General features: G+C 37.2%; 1 protein-coding gene across 10 annotated transcripts in view; it reads left to right on the top strand.

Moving 5' to 3' along the window:
- BRD4 (bromodomain containing 4) overlaps positions 1–15,754 on the top strand; it is a 107,435-nt gene that overhangs the window by 68,099 nt on the left and 23,582 nt on the right. For all 10 annotated transcript variants that reach the window (XM_087883610.1, XM_087883611.1, XM_034407602.3 and 7 more), the window contains 2 exons: positions 5,340–5,641; positions 7,201–7,311. In XM_087883610.1, coding sequence (XP_087739736.1) covers positions 5,340–5,641; positions 7,201–7,311 — 413 coding nt within the window. The remainder of the gene's footprint in view (positions 1–5,339; positions 5,642–7,200; positions 7,312–15,754) is intronic.

Below are 15,754 nucleotides of genomic sequence, written 5' to 3' on the forward strand. Positions count from 1 at the left end.
TCCCTCTCCCTTTCTCCTCTCTCTTTCTACCTCTCTCGTCTTTCTGCCTCTTTCTTCCTCCCTCTAATCTCTTTCTCCCTCTCTCTCTTTCTTATCTTTCTTCCTATTTCTCATCTCCCTCCCTCCCCCCTCTCATCTCTTTTTCTTTTCCCCTCTCTTTCTCATCTCTCTGTCTCTCATCTCTCTACCTCTCTCTTTCTCCCTCCCTCCCTCCCTCTCTTTTGTGTGTATGCGTGCACGTGCGCACTGGTTCCCTCTTGAACCATTTCCAAAACCAGGCGAGGGTTGGGGGTTTTTTTCTGATGTTGTTCTTGCTTCTTTGGGTGCTTTTTAACATATGATTTAATTTTAAATCAAGAGTCATTTCAGGTTCCCAGATAAATGAAGCTCTTTTGTCCCTCTGCTGTGGCTCCCTGTCTGCTGACTGGCCCCATCGCCCTCCCCTCCTCCTCACTCCTCGCCTGCCCTGAGAAGAGAAGGGCGGTGGAGGCGGGTGGAACTCGCTCCTTATTTCAGAGTGGAAGCAAAGTGCCCCTCTACTTGCCTCTTTTTCCGGCCCTTGTTGGGAGACGCACAGCTTTCTCTGCCCCGAAACACCAGCTGGGGCGCGTCTCCCCATATTCCTCTCGCCGCCTCCATGGCTGCTTGCTGCTCTTGCACTTAAACTTAGCGCACTGCACAATGGGGGAGACGACGCTCCATCCTCCTCCTCCTGGAGCCAATTACGATGCGGAGCATCGGCTGCAGCCGGGCAGCCCAGCCAGTGTCTCGGTGCAGAGCAAAGTCACGCGTTTTCCCCAGCGGCCAAGGTGCGCACAGCACCAACAAGGGCCAGAAAAAGAGGCAAGTAGATGGGCGCTTTGTTCCCAGTTTGGAATACGGAGCCAGTCTCCATCCGCCGCAGTCGCCCTTCTCTTCTCAAGGCAGGCGAGCAGTGAGTGGGAGGGGAGGAGCCACCCAGTGGTGGGATCATCTGACAGGGAGCCGCAGGAGAGGGCCCAAAGAGCTGCATGCGGCTCTAGAGCTGCACATTGCTGACCCCAACTTAGATTATTGTTTTAAAATGACTGTTCTTTCTTTGTGAATAATGGGACTTCCTTTAAAGCTCTCTGGGTAGTGCCCATTGCCTCACTTCAGGTAGAAGTTCTGTTTCTGCTTTTTGAGAGATAGTTTAGCCTTCTATCCCTAAGTCAATTCAGTGTACTACAATAGTGAAAAGCATCCTAAAGAGGCACATACAGGACAATTTTTTTTTATATTAAAAAGTTTTTATTTTATAAACACGCATACATACAATATATAATCAATCAATCAATCAATCAATCAGTGTATCATCTAAATACATCTTTTTTCCTGATATCATTTCATTTGTTGTAACATTTTCCCCACATTTATCAACAATTTTATCCCAACCCAACCCTCCCCCCCTCCCCACCCCACCCCCAACTTCCCAGAGCAAAAACAGGGTATAACATTTAACAAGCAAAAGCTAAAATATACTAACCTACTACAAAGTTCAAAACTCCCTCACACTCTAACTCCTCTTTTGCAAATTCATCAACCTCCCTTTTGTAAATTCTCAAAATCAGTTAGATTAAATTCTTTCTTCCTGAATATAAGAGCCTTTTTCTTGGTATGTAAGCCATTCATTTTCATCCCTCAAACACCTTTCGTTTTCAACATTGCTCCCTAATAAGATTCTAAATTAAACATTTATCCTCTTTATTCCTTCATAAACTAATTATCAATTTCTAACTATTCAGCATTAAAATTCTAAATTAAACATTTTAAAACTTTAAACATTTTATCACCTATACCTTTTAAAATAATATAATCTTATATTAAACATTTTAAAAAACCTCTTAATACATCAATAAGACCTTCTTAGTTCATTCCTCAAAATATAAATTTCAAAACCTTCAGGAAACTATCCCTTAAATTTTTAATTAACCATTTCTATATTTTTTCCAGTCCTTCTTCCTCAATCAACATTGCTCCCTAATAAAGTTTCAAATTAGACATTTATCCTCTTTAATCCTTCATAAAATTAAACATTTTAAAACTTTAAACATTTTATCTCATATACCTTCTTAAAATACTATAATCTTATGTTAAACATTTTAGAAATCTCTTAATACATCAATAGGACATTAAGTCATTTCTCAAAATATAAATTTCAAACCCTTCAGAAAGTTGTCCCTCAAATTTTTAATTAGCCATTTTAATACCTCGATAACTCTTAAAAAGCTATCATTTTTACCCCGATAACTCTTAAGAAGCTATCATTTTTATATCCAGAACCAATTGTAATAACACACTTCCTTTATATTATTATCTTAGAATAAACTTTAAAAATACAAATTTAATTAAGGTTCTCAACCTATTGCCAAAATCCTCCCCAAAAAAGATTAATCTTCAGTTCTTCCCTTCTTTCTGTATTTTTTCCAGTCCTTTTTCTTCGATAATTTTTCTTCTCCTGCTTTTATTTTCGAGAATTTTAAAATTTGGATTTGAGGTTGATGTCTGTTTGAAAATTTTTGTCTTCTTAAAGTTATTTCATTTAATTTGAAACCCCCATAAATCTTTCTCAAGTCCTCCTGATTAAACTCTTCCAGATTCCTTTGCTTTCCCCTCTTGGTCTGGAAAGCATCCTTTTTGTCCAAAGTCACATTAAACTGAATTTCTGCCCCATCTTGTTCCAACAGCTCACTACTGTCTAACAAGCCTTGAAATGATACTATATTCTCCTTTGTCGCCATGTTTTGAGTCAAAACAGTTTCCTCTTCCTGAGACCTTTCATCAAAAAAACCTTTAAGACTTTCCAGTAAAGCAGTGGTTTGTGACTCAAAAAATTCATGTATTATAGCTCTTATTTGTGTATTTGCTGGTGTGTGTAATAATAGTCCTTCAGCACTTTCAAAGGTACCAGCCATTTTCTTTTTTTTTCAAAGTCCAATTATTTTTAAATTTGTTCAGCTATCAGGTCAATAAATCCAATAATTTTCCACACAATTTAGAAGTATAGAGTAGTTAAGATCAATACCATAGTCTTTTTCATTTCACTAGCACTTTAAATCTTTTTCTTGCCTCGTTTACAATGTTGCAGCTTTAACCATCACTTTCACTTGTAACTTTCATTTTAAACGCCCTTAAGCACCATCTTTTTTCCTTTTTCTTTTAAACGGAGTTAAAGTTTAATACTTCCATTTCCTGTTCTCCTGATTTGCTCTGCCAGCATCCAGATTCGAATTTTCTCATAATCCTTAAAATTGTGCTGCTGGTGTGGTCGCGACCCCTTGTTCTGCTTAAAGCAAAATCGTCCTGGATCCGGAGCACTGAAGGGCTTTCAGGGAGCTCTCACCCTGCAAACCCCAGGCTTAAAAAAAAAAAAAAGCCTGGGGATCTAGGGGAGCTCTAACCAGACCCTTCTGCTCTTCTCTCCCCCTTTTTCCCTGGGGGAGAGTTTCGAGCCGCTAGAACAGTTGATTTTCGCTGTTCTAGCGGCAAACGGAATCACGGGGCTGGAGCTCCTGAAGGAGTGTCCATTCGGGGAACGCGGAGCCACAGGAACTCTTCAGGACAACTTTTTAAAGAAACCAATTCAGCAGCTTCATTTTTGCAAGAGTCATTCATTTGTTACATAAATTGATTCTGGCTATACCGAGTTCATCTGCTCTCAGACAGTCCAATTTCAAGCAGTCCTTTAATCATTCTAGAACATTTTTCCCCAAGTTTCCTGTAGGCCTCAGAACTTGTTAGTTTTAAAAAAAAAACTAGGATTCCCTCAATCAAGAAGCAAAATTACAATCATAGGTGGCTTTTCTCACTACAATATTGTTATCTTACAATGCACAGTCCATTCTTCAAAACATTCTCAGAATAAAGATTGTTTTTGTTGTAATACCTTTGGAAATTATAGTTTCAGTGTTAGTTTTACCTCAGCAACACCAGTTTCTGAAAGTTGTAGTCTGGATGGGTTTATCCATGAATGTTTCATTCATTTTAAAGAGATTCAAGAGACAAACCCTATTAGATGTCATTCTTCTTCTGCCTGTTTAAGAAATGGAAATACACGCATGAACATTGTTGTTATTGTTCCTTTCTATCCAGCCATCCACCTCCTAATTCATTGGTTAGAACATCACAACACAAAAAGCAGGTTTTACATTGGCTTTACAAACAAATCTAAAGCTAAGTGTAAATAAATAAATAAATAAATAAATGTAAATTATTCTCCTGTGATTATATTATTGGATAAATATGACAGCACTTCCCTTGAGAATAGTTTTGATCCTACTTGGGAATACATTTCTAGTGATGAAACAATTGGATCATGTTTTTCAGGCTGAAGTATTTCTATTATTTTAGCCTTAATTATACAAAATGCAAGGTATTGCATAAGAAACAGGTAATTTGGTTTTAATTCAGGTAGTTCTATTCACTTTTTGTGCTTCTAGAAAATGGAACTCATATTAAAGATTTGACATTTAAAGGTGCTGTAGCATCTCACCAAAGCTGTGTAGATGAGACCAGTATTTTTAAATTATTAAATAGGTAGGGTTGTCAGAGGTTTTTAGAAGGAAATTGTAGGAGATGACCAGGCTGAGCTCGAGGACAGGGTCAAATAAATAACAGAATAACAGAGTTGGAAAGGACCTTGGAGGTCTTCTAGTCCAACCCCCTGCTCAAGCAGGAGACCCTATGCCTAAACCATCTCAGATATTTGTCCAATCTCTTTTTATAAACTTCTAGTGTTGGAGCACCCGGAACATCTGGAAGCAAATTGTTCGACTGATTAATTGTTATCACTGTCAAGAAATTCCATCAGTTTGGAGTCACTATGTTCCCACAAGAGACCCAAAGTTCAGTCGTCGTCCCCTTGAATTCCATTGACTTTTATCTAGTGCCAGTTTGCCTTGATTGTTAGTTATTTGACCCTACCCTGGGGTTCAGCCTAGTCATCTATACAGGAATTTCATAAAAGACCCTTCTGAATCTGCAGCTTGAAATATAAAAATGGGCACAATCCTTACAACTTCAGTTCAGCTACTTCAAAATCTTTTCTGATTCTCTTAAGTATATCTGTGTCAAAAGATATTTAAATATGGATTGCTTCCTATATGATTCAGTTATAATTGCTTGTCAAAGGCTACCTAATAATTTTTGAAAGTTAAACTTCGGATTTCTAAGCTATAGCTCATTGAAATAGACCTTACTATGGCTCTGCGAATGTAGAACACCATACTAATAAATTTAAATCATTCTAGAATAACATCTTTGTATGAAATTAGGGAATCATTTTGTTTCATATAATAATACATTATAATTGTTCTTTAAAGTAATAAGAAGGAGCCTGTGACTGTGAAGAATACCAAGCCACCTCCAGTTTATGAGTCTGAGGAGGAGGAGAAATGTAAGCCAATGTCTTATGAAGAAAAAAGACAATTGAGCCTGGACATTAACAAGCTCCCTGGTGAAAAATTAGGCCGGGTTGTCCATATCATCCAATCAAGAGAACCCTCGCTCAAAAACTCCAATCCTGATGAGATTGAAATTGACTTTGAAACATTAAAGGCATCCACTTTGCGGGAGCTGGAGCGATATGTAACATCTTGTTTGCGGAAAAAAAGGAAACCTCAAGGTATTTTTCAAGTTCAGAATAGTTGTTTCAAATGCCAGCCGTATGTACTAAATCACTTTCTATGGTGCAGAGATAGAAAATATACTAATGTTGGAACATGATAAACTTTATGCAAGAGTCATTCATTTTGAAATTGCATCTTTTCCAGCAATTAATTAATTAATTAATTTCCAGAACAGTAAACAGGAAGTTCTTGACATAACAGGTTGTTAAGCAACAGTTCAAAGTTACAACAGCCTCGGAAAGGCTGCTTTATGGTCCGTAAAGCACTTCTGCTATTGTAAAACTGCTATTGTGCGCCCTCCCCCTCACATGATCACGACTGCACTCTGGGTGCTTGGCAACCTGCTCACAAATATGACAGGTTGCCAAGTGCCCTGCAATCAGGTGATTATCATTTGCAATATTCTCTGCTGTCTTCTCCAGAAAGTCAATGGGAAACCAGCAGGGAAGATTGCAAGTTACCGCCACGTGCTGAGATGACTAGTCTCTCGGGGCTGACTGGAAAGTACTACCTGCCAGATGGAGTTCACTCCCTTTGCCAGGTTGTGGAAACATTGCTCAGAATCTGAAGATCGGATCACATTTCTGCAGCCTGGCAGAGGTGTTCCTTTCCACGCACAGTGGATTGCTCAGCCCCTCTGTTGAGCTGTAGAAATGGTACTCAGATCTTGAAGATCCGAGCATCCATTTCTGCAGCTTGGCAGAAGGATTCTCATGGGAGAGTGCTGGATAACTAGCAAACACAATTGTTCTAAAGACTAGAAATATTTTTCTAAACTTTCCCCGTAATACTTTGGAAGACCCTTCTCCAAACAGTGTAGTTTGGAGAAGAAACCTTCCAACAATGGCAAGAATGAAGCCTGCCGCAGAAAAGATCGAAGGTAAGTGGACCTGGGTATGGTGAGGTGGGAGGGTCCATCGTGGGATGGGGGAGGATGTGGACTTCCCAGGGATACCAGAGCAGAGAGAGGGTCCTCGCCCCAATTCTCCATTTAATGACTTGTGTGATCAATTGATGACCAGAACTGGGAGAGCCAGATTTCAAAATCGTAAGAGCATGAAAATGCTAAATTATTTGAGAATTTCAAATTTTCAAACTCCTATTCCCTTATTTCCTAAAGCAGATGATAGCAAACTGAATTGTTCTTGTGCTTTCAAGAAAATGGAAGCATCAGAACATATTTTCTGTTCTTCTGAAATCAGTGTTTCATTAACCTAATTAAAACATACCAATTTGTGAAAATCTTTTATGTAAAAAATTGTTCTTTGAATGATATTCAAAGAGCATCTATGTTCTGGCAGATTTTATCTGCCAGTGGAATGAATTCTTCTGTTTACCCCCCTCATAGTAACCTATATCTGAAAGATTGGGAGCCCTCTAGATTGGGGAACAAGTAAAAAGAAGAGCTGTTGGGGTAGGGGGAGATAAGCAAGATGAAGTCCCACTTTATGAGCAGATACCCAAACATCTGAGATTTAATAGGAATATTTCGTGGCACAAGAATAGATTCTGGGTTTTTGTCTGATCCAATGACAATGCTATTACCTTGTTGCAGCAGAGAAAGTGGATGTAATTGCTGGTTCCTCTAAAATGAAGGGATTCTCCTCTTCAGAGTCTGAGAGCACCAGTGAGTCCAGCTCCTCCGACAGTGAAGATTCAGAAACAGGTTAGATGCAGATTATTTAAAGACTCAGTCCCATACCTGTTTCCTGTATAAATAAATGTATTTTTAGTACCGGCTTGGTCTTTTAATTTTTAACTTTGGTATTTGTATTTAAAGTAATATGTATGTATCTGTATGTGGAATCTTCCAGTTTGGATCAAATAATATGTTGAACAAGTACCATATAATTGATATGAACTACATTATACATTGTAATTAATTTAATCTGACAGAACCTTTTTATAATTTATGCCAATACAGTTTTATATGTAATGAATTAAATTCACAAGCTAAGAGAAACAATGATTTATCACCTAAAATAACACTTTTTGTATAGAACATCAAACTAGCTTTAAAGAAAAAACAGATATAAGCCTGCATGTGTGTGTGTGTGTGTGTGTGTGTGTGTGTGTAAGAAAAATGATGTAGCGAAAACAAGATTTTTGAGGAAAATAGGCAAAGCAGGGCAATTATATTTGTATTGCCAGACAGAATCTTTATATTAACTTATATTAGCTATGAGAAATTTTACCAGTTTCACATAATTCAAAATACAAAAATTGTTTGTAATATAACAGGGTTATACTTGTATGTGTAATTTTTTAAAATTGAAAGTTTGATTATTTGCATAATCCAAAAAGCCATATTATTTAATCCTTTCAGAGGCAACAATTTTTACAATTTAATGAACAAGTATTTAAAATACATAAAAATTTTTACACAGTTAATTTTGTAGATGTTTGGCATTTACAACATTTTTAAGTATTGGCCAATTCAAAGAATAGTTGAGATTTTATCCATTAAGCTACTATTCCAAATGTGATTGTGCCTTCAAGTCCATTTTTAACTCTTGGTGACTATCTGTACAAATCTCTGCAGTTCTCTTGGCAATGTTCAGAAGTGGCTTGCCATTGCTTCTTTCCAGTGCTGAGTGAGAATGATTGACCGCAAGGTCATTGAGTTAGCTTCATGCCTGAAGTGGGACTAGAACTCAAAAGACTCCCAGTTTCTAGCCTAGTGCCTTAAACATTATAGCAAACTAGTTTTCTGAATAGACATATTTAATTGAGTCTGAATTTTTAAAATGGAAGGCTGCTCAAGAAACCTTTTTTTTTCTTTACCTCTTTTTCATTACCTGAACTTTTTCCAGAAGTTGAGGAATTGGCTGTTTTCCAGAACAATATACACTATGTCAGAAAAAAACAAGTGCATGAAAGGAAATAGATCTGAAATTAGTGGAATTAATAGATGGAATTTTGCTGTACAGTATGCTCAATTTCTACTTAAAAATAATCTGTATAATATATTGGGATTTCATGTAAGAAAATAAGCAGCTTTATTTCTTTTTATTTATATTGCTTGTAAAAAGGCTTCTGTTGGTGTTGATTCATAAAGGAAAGAGAAATAATACAAATAGACTTTTTAAAATTATGTTGGCTGAAGTGATAGGGAATGTACAAAGGCTTTTTTTGTTTTAAAAGTAATTTAAAGATATAGATATCATTTCATGTTTCCTTTCTTCCTCAAGCTGCCATATATTTCAAAAACAGGTTCTTTAGAATCACAATTCTGCTATGAAGCTCTCTGTATAGCAGAGTATAACAAAAATATGTGCTGCTTTTATTTTTAATAATTGTGCTGACTTTGATTTATATTTCTGCATTAAACCTCTGTTTATAAATTTTGATGAAACCCTGATACTAGACAAAGATTACCTGCTTTTGACCAGATCTGAGACACAAATTCTTACATAGTCTACATAGACTGGTGTAATGAAAAAATCTCATTTTCATTTTGTCTTCCTTCTAAAACAAGTTTATTTTTTATTAGCGGCACAACAAATAGCTCTGATGATGTGCCTTGCTTTTTCCTTTAGTATTCATTTTTATCATAGGGTTTTGTTGTTGTTGTTGTTGTTGTTGTTGTTTAGAAAAAGGGGAAAGGGAGGCTTGCTCTTCACTTTGTTATCAGACCTTAAAGCCTTGTTAGCAATTGATTTTATTCATTTATTTCATAAATGACTATAGACTGTTGACTTACTTTGTTCATGTCATTCCTTAAGGGCATTTTTATAGTATCTCCTAATAGGTTTTTATTGTTTTTTATTAATGTGAAATGGGGTTTTATTACTTATTTTTAATTATTGGCTTGATATGCTTGTTTATTAGATTAGCATGCATTGTATTTTGATGAAGTATTTTTTAAAGAGGTTTATTCTAGAAGTGGAATATAAAGAAGGTATTTACCAGGCAGATAACAGCTTAAATAAAATTTTGTGCCACCTTGAGTATCTTAACTGATAATATATTGGTCTTATGTCAGTACTGGTTTTTAATGAGATCTTTCTCTTCTTCTGTGTTTTAACTGGGCTTGTTGTTAAGGATACTAATGATCATTTCACACATGGTCTAAGTATGTTTTCAATGTGTAAAACTACAGATGGATAAAATTTCACTTTAAAATGTTTTAGTACATAATCAGACGTGTCAGGTGTAGCTTCATGGATTGAATATTAAAAAAGATATATTATTAAACTGTGCCCAATGTCACATCTCTAGATAGTCAGGCATAAAGCAGAATGAGAGTTTAATTGTTGATCCATTTCAGTTTTTTCACATAACATAGGAAGTGCATCTTGCATATATGGATGTGCAGTATGTTTTGAGTCTAAATTGTCTCCAATTTGAAATGCACCATTTTGATTGCTAAATGGTTATTTCAATTCTTTTGGGAGTGTGTTGAGCTTGAAACAGTATACTAAGTGGCGTTGTTTGATGTTTAAAACTCTTCAAAAATAATGGAACCAGTTTGAATACAAGTTGTTTTGTATATCAGTGGTTAGAGATGCTGAGCTTGTCAGCTGCTCAGATTTGAGACCTGAGCACTCTGCAACCGGATGAGTTCCCATTCCTGCCCCCTTTCTCCCCATCAAGTAGTTTGAAAGCATGCAAATGCGAGTAGATTAATAAGTACCACTTAGGTGAGAAGGTAACAGTGTTACATGCGCCTTTGGTGTATAGACATGCTGGTCACATACCATGGAAAATGTCTTCAGACAATGCTGCTCCCTTGGCATTGTGTCTTAGAGTCAGATACGACTGGATAAGGAAACCTTTACCTTCACCCTTTTATTTTAAATTAGTCAGTTAGAACTTAAATAATGAAGTTCGACTAATTAATTAATATGATAATGTAGTAACTTTGTATATTTACCTGTATTGCATACCTGCTTGAATACAATTAGTCCTTGATTTATGACCATTCACTCAGCGACCATTCAAAATTATGTTCGTGTTGAATGAAGGGAGTTAAGACTGGTCCCCAAACTTACAGCTGTGGCAATGCACCTGCTGTCATACAATCCAAATTCAGGCATTTAGCAGCTTGCCCACAATTAAACACCTGCAGGATTGCTTCAATTCCTTTCAGCCACTTATCTTTCCACTCCCATCCCATCTATGTCCTTTTGGTCCTCTGCATTTTGCAGCCTCTGCAGCCCTATCTGACCTTCACCATCTTTCTTCCATTGCTGACCAAGCATGCCAGTCTGACCCTTTGCAAGGCAGCTGCTGAACACATGAGACTTTCTTCCCCAGGTTGTGCACAATGGGTTCCTTGTGAGAATTGTGGAAAATGGCCTCACGCAGCCAGCAGCTGCTGGGAGCCAGGCTGGGAACGCCTCATCAGCAGCTGGAAAAAGGTCAAGTGGAAGCAGCAGGATGCAGGGTAGTAGGAACCATGGAATGCAAGGTGGCCAGAACAACTGCAGCTGTGGCTTCCCAGGGTGGCCAATAGTGGGCCAGGCTAGGGCTGGACTTCACACTGTACTCAGGCTTCTTGCAGCCCCAGAGCCATGGCGCACCAGAAGCCCCTTTGTGCTTCGTCTGGAGCTGAGCTTTTTGTGTAAAAGACTTTGCACTATGCTGCGGCTCAGAGCTTCTTGCAACCCAGAGTCCAGCCCCAGCTCAGCAGCATGATGCTTAAGGGCTTCTTAGTGTGCCAGACCCGTGGTGTGCAAAAAAGCTCCTTTACACCACGTTGCTGGGCAGGGCTGGGATTAGGCTATGCACTGTGGTTTAGGGGTTCTTTCAGCCCCAGAGCTACAGGCTTGGTCCAGCAGCTTGGCAGAAAGAGGCTTCTTGAAGTGCAACAACTCTGGGGCAACAAGAAGCCCCTGAGTCATGGCGCAAAGCCCAGCCCCAGAGTTGCAGTGTGCCAAGAAGCCCCTGCGTGCCATGGTGTTGGGCCAGGCTGAGGCAGCTGAGGCTTTCAATGGCAGCTGCAGTTTTGATGCAATGCTCCAAGAAGCCCCTGAACTATAGCATATTCTTTTTCTGGCCTCCCTGCATGTGTGAGCTCATGCCTTCCTGAGCTCATGCCACACTGCAGCACCCCCTTGTAGGCAGCCTGTGCAGTCCTCATCCTCTGTATTCCTACCCTTGGGCCCCCTCCACTTCTCACTTAATGACCTGCACATCTGGAGTTAGGATAGCAAATTAGGAGTCAGGATTGCCATCGCTAAGCAATGCAGACATGTAACATTGTGCTTTACAACTGCATTGCTTAGCAACCAAAATTCTGGTCCCAATTGATCCTAAAGTCGATGACTACCTATAGGAGCTAAGTTATTTTTTACCTTTGATTTGCATGGAATATAGATTGCACCAGAAGCGGGTGACATAAGTCTTTCACAGCTTTTTCAAACTGCAATTTATAGTGACTTAGTAAGGAGAAGAATCAGTTGTGAACTCATATATACAGTGTCAGATGAATAAATGAGGCTGTACTTTACTGCATTATAGATTATATTCTTGCATAATTCTCCCATCACAAAGAAGAAAGTTCATGTCCTGGCCTTGACAATAACTAGCCCATATTTTTATTTGGATGAAATTTAGGCTTTTTTGAAAACTATGGTTTTTTTTCCTCAAATTCTCTTTTACTCCTGAAATCTACATCATAACTTAGTATATTGCATTCACTGAGGAACATTTTCATTGAAATATGATTCAGCTGTAAAATTTTAAATAATGACTAGAGATTGGCTGGCCTGTTGCACAAGGCAAGGCAACCTGTTACAATGTGCACTTCAAAATGTTGCCTCTGCTTTAATATATGGCAAATGAACTGTTATGTTTAAAAAAAGTTTCTTAGCAACTCGCTTCTGTTGTATATTAAATGCATGGCATAATTTAGTGCTTAATCTTTACTCTGTCTGTATCTGAATTTGTATTGTTAACCTATTAATTACTTCTGACCTGAGGAAAAAAATAGACCAATCCTTTATCCTGATTAAGAATTATCCAGACTGATGGAGACTTTTACATAAATTTTATCCCCCCTCCTACTTTGTGTGCGTGTGTGTGTGTGCATATACTCAAAAACTTTATTGTTATATACGAAAGCTGCTTTTATTGTTACATGGGGAAACTTTTTAAAATTTATTCCATTAAAAGCAGCTCAGTAATCAGACATGAAAGATACAGAAAAGTTACACTAAAAAATAACTGCTAACAGGATGTGTCAGTTTGTGGAAAATCACATAAAGATAGCTATGTTTTGAAGCACTTAGTTAACTATCTACAACATTTTTGGTATAGCATTAAATGTATTTCTAAACAGGTATTTTTTTAAAAAATGAGTTTTTATACTACAGTACAACTTTATAAAATGAATCTGTGATATACATCAATATTTATGGAAGTATGTGGCTGCCCTTTTTGTACACACCCAAATAAACATGTAAGAAAAATCTGAATATTAAGTTCCATTTTTAATGATGGCTCAAAGCAGAATAATACAGTAATCTTGACAGTCAGTGACAAGGAATAATATATGAATTGTTATTATCCAAACTTTCAGGGTTTTAGTAGGTTACCTATCCAGTAATAATATTTTTTATTGGAGAGAGTAGTAGCTATATTCTTCCAGTTTCAAGAAAACACAGAGTGTCCAAACAAGTTAGTCATTAAATCCATCATAAAAATATAGTTTACTTGGGAAGGTTATTTATAAACAAAAATATGTATTTGGGGATTTAAAATAAATGTCTTTATTAATATTGTTAATTTTTTTCTCCATTTGCATTTGTTCCTACCATTTGTTTTTAATTTTTATTAAGGGATGGGATAAAAATTGAGCTTTTTTGATTGGAATGTATAAATTGCATGTTTAAGTAAAGCTGTAATTCCTCTTTCCCTTGACTGTTCAAAATGCATTAATCATGAATTGAGTATCTGCTGTCATTGTACAGTTACTATATTTTTGTTTGAATAATAAAAATAAAGAATTTATTTTTGCTGGAAAAAATGTACCTACTTTTTCTATGATAACTAACATTGTAATAACACTTAATTTTGACATTTGAAAATGAATATTTATGTCCCCATTTTAAAATAAGACAATAGTCTTTCTATCTTTAGACGTTCAACAGAGAAATAAACAACTCTTTAAACATCACATCATAAATATTCTATTGTGTGATTATCAAATAGGAATTCAAAAATTTATTTTCCTTGTTTGAAGTGTGCAGGAAAAACAAAGCTTGGATCATCTCCCTGTTTATCTTTAGAGAGTACTTCTGCATAGACAGTTGAGGGAAGACTATTTTTATGCCCCCTGGAAAGGCATTTCACAGAGATCTTCAGTCTTTGTAGGTACCTTATGAGTAATAGTTAGGCAGCTGGTAGAAGGATTCACTTATATAAACAGGAGCAGCCATACACTACTTTCAAGGTAACCCACTTAAGAATGGGTTGTTAAGGTTTGGCAAACATGTGATAAATGGGATTTTTGAATCACTTAGTGACAGGTGTTCAATAATGTTATGTTAATTAAAAGTTACTTTAAAGCTGAAATTAAGCAGATTTTAAGATGTCTGAAATGTTAATTACTACCTTGTCTAAACTACTGTGCTACGGGTACTTCTCAATTTACAACCATTCATTTATTAACTATTTGAAATTACAGTGGCACTGAAAATAAGTGATTTAAGACCCCTTTTCACACTTAACTACTGTTGTAGCATCCCCATGGTCACATGATCAAATTTGGGCACTTGGCAACTGGCATATATTTATGACACTTGACGTATTCCTTTCGACAAGCAAAGTCAATGGTGGGAAAGTCGGATCCACTAAAAACCATGTTGCAAATTTAACAACTACAGTTATTCTTTTAACAATTGTGGCAAAAAAAAGTCAGAAAATGGGGCAAAACTCACTTAAAGCAGGGGTGAAATGTTCCTGGTTTGGACCGGATCGCCCGATCCGGTAACAATTGCGGCGGGTGGTTCGGAGAACCGGTAGCAAAAATCCCTGCGCCCCCCACCATGCCCAGCTGAGCCACACGATCGTCTCAGGCTTTTTTTTTTTTTTTTTTTTTTCTACAACCTCTTCTGACGAAAAATTGCTTTTAAAAGTTAAAAAAAAAAAAAGCCTGATGATCGTGCGGCTCAGCTGAGATCGTCAGAGGCTTTTCAAAGCATTTTTTTCTGCAACCTCTTCAGCCGAAGAGGTGGTAAAAAAAATGCTTTGAAAAGTCTCTGATGATCCCAGCTGAGTTGCCTGATCGTCAGAGAGACTTTTCAAAGCATTTTTTAAAAAGCCTCTCTGACGATCCCAGCTGAGTTGCCTGATCGTCAGAGAGGCTTTTCAAAGCATTTTTTTCTGCAACCTCTTCGGCCAAAGAGGTGGTTAAAAAAAATGCTTTGAAAAGTTTTTTTTTAAAAAAAGTTGGCCACTCCCACCCAATCATTACCCCTCCCCCCACCAAGCCACGCCCACAGAACCGGTAGTAACAAATTTTACATTTCACCCCTGACTTAAAGCCATCTTGCTTATCAGTGGAAATTTTGAGCTCAAATCGAGAACTAGCTGTATTTAGTAAGATTTCTACAGAGACAATTAAAACAAAATACACACTTCAGTTTTGGCCTACTCCTTAATTTCAAAAGTTATGTTTAGGTGTAATGTTGCTACATGATCCTGTAATGAAGAACAATTTAGGATGTTGTGGATAGTTTTATTAAGTTGTTACAAATAAATTGAGTATAATTTAGATTGCACTAAAAATGTGGAAATTCTGGCTTATCTTGTATTCTTTGGGGGAATATACTTTGGATATAAGAGAAATAGTTCAGGCAATGCATGATCTGTTGGTTCAGGGTTGACTCAGCCTTCCATCCTTTCGAGGTAGGTAAATTGAGGACCCGGATTGTGGGGGCAATAAGCCAACTTTGTATAGAACAACACCGCTTGGGGGGGCGGGGCGAAAGCCCTAATAAGCAGGTATATACAAGAAAGTATGCAGGCTATTGCTATAATGCATTGTAAACCGCCCTGAGTCTACGGAGAAGGGTGGCATATAAATTGGACTAATAAATAAATAAATCACACATTACAAGAAATAAACTACAGTCAACTGATGCCAGAAATAGTTTAAGAAT

This window comes from Pantherophis guttatus, chromosome 2, assembly GCF_059756535.1.
Source record: "Pantherophis guttatus breed Tessera chromosome 2, ASM5975653v1, whole genome shotgun sequence".
NCBI classification, from domain to species: domain Eukaryota; kingdom Metazoa; phylum Chordata; class Lepidosauria; order Squamata; family Colubridae; genus Pantherophis; species Pantherophis guttatus.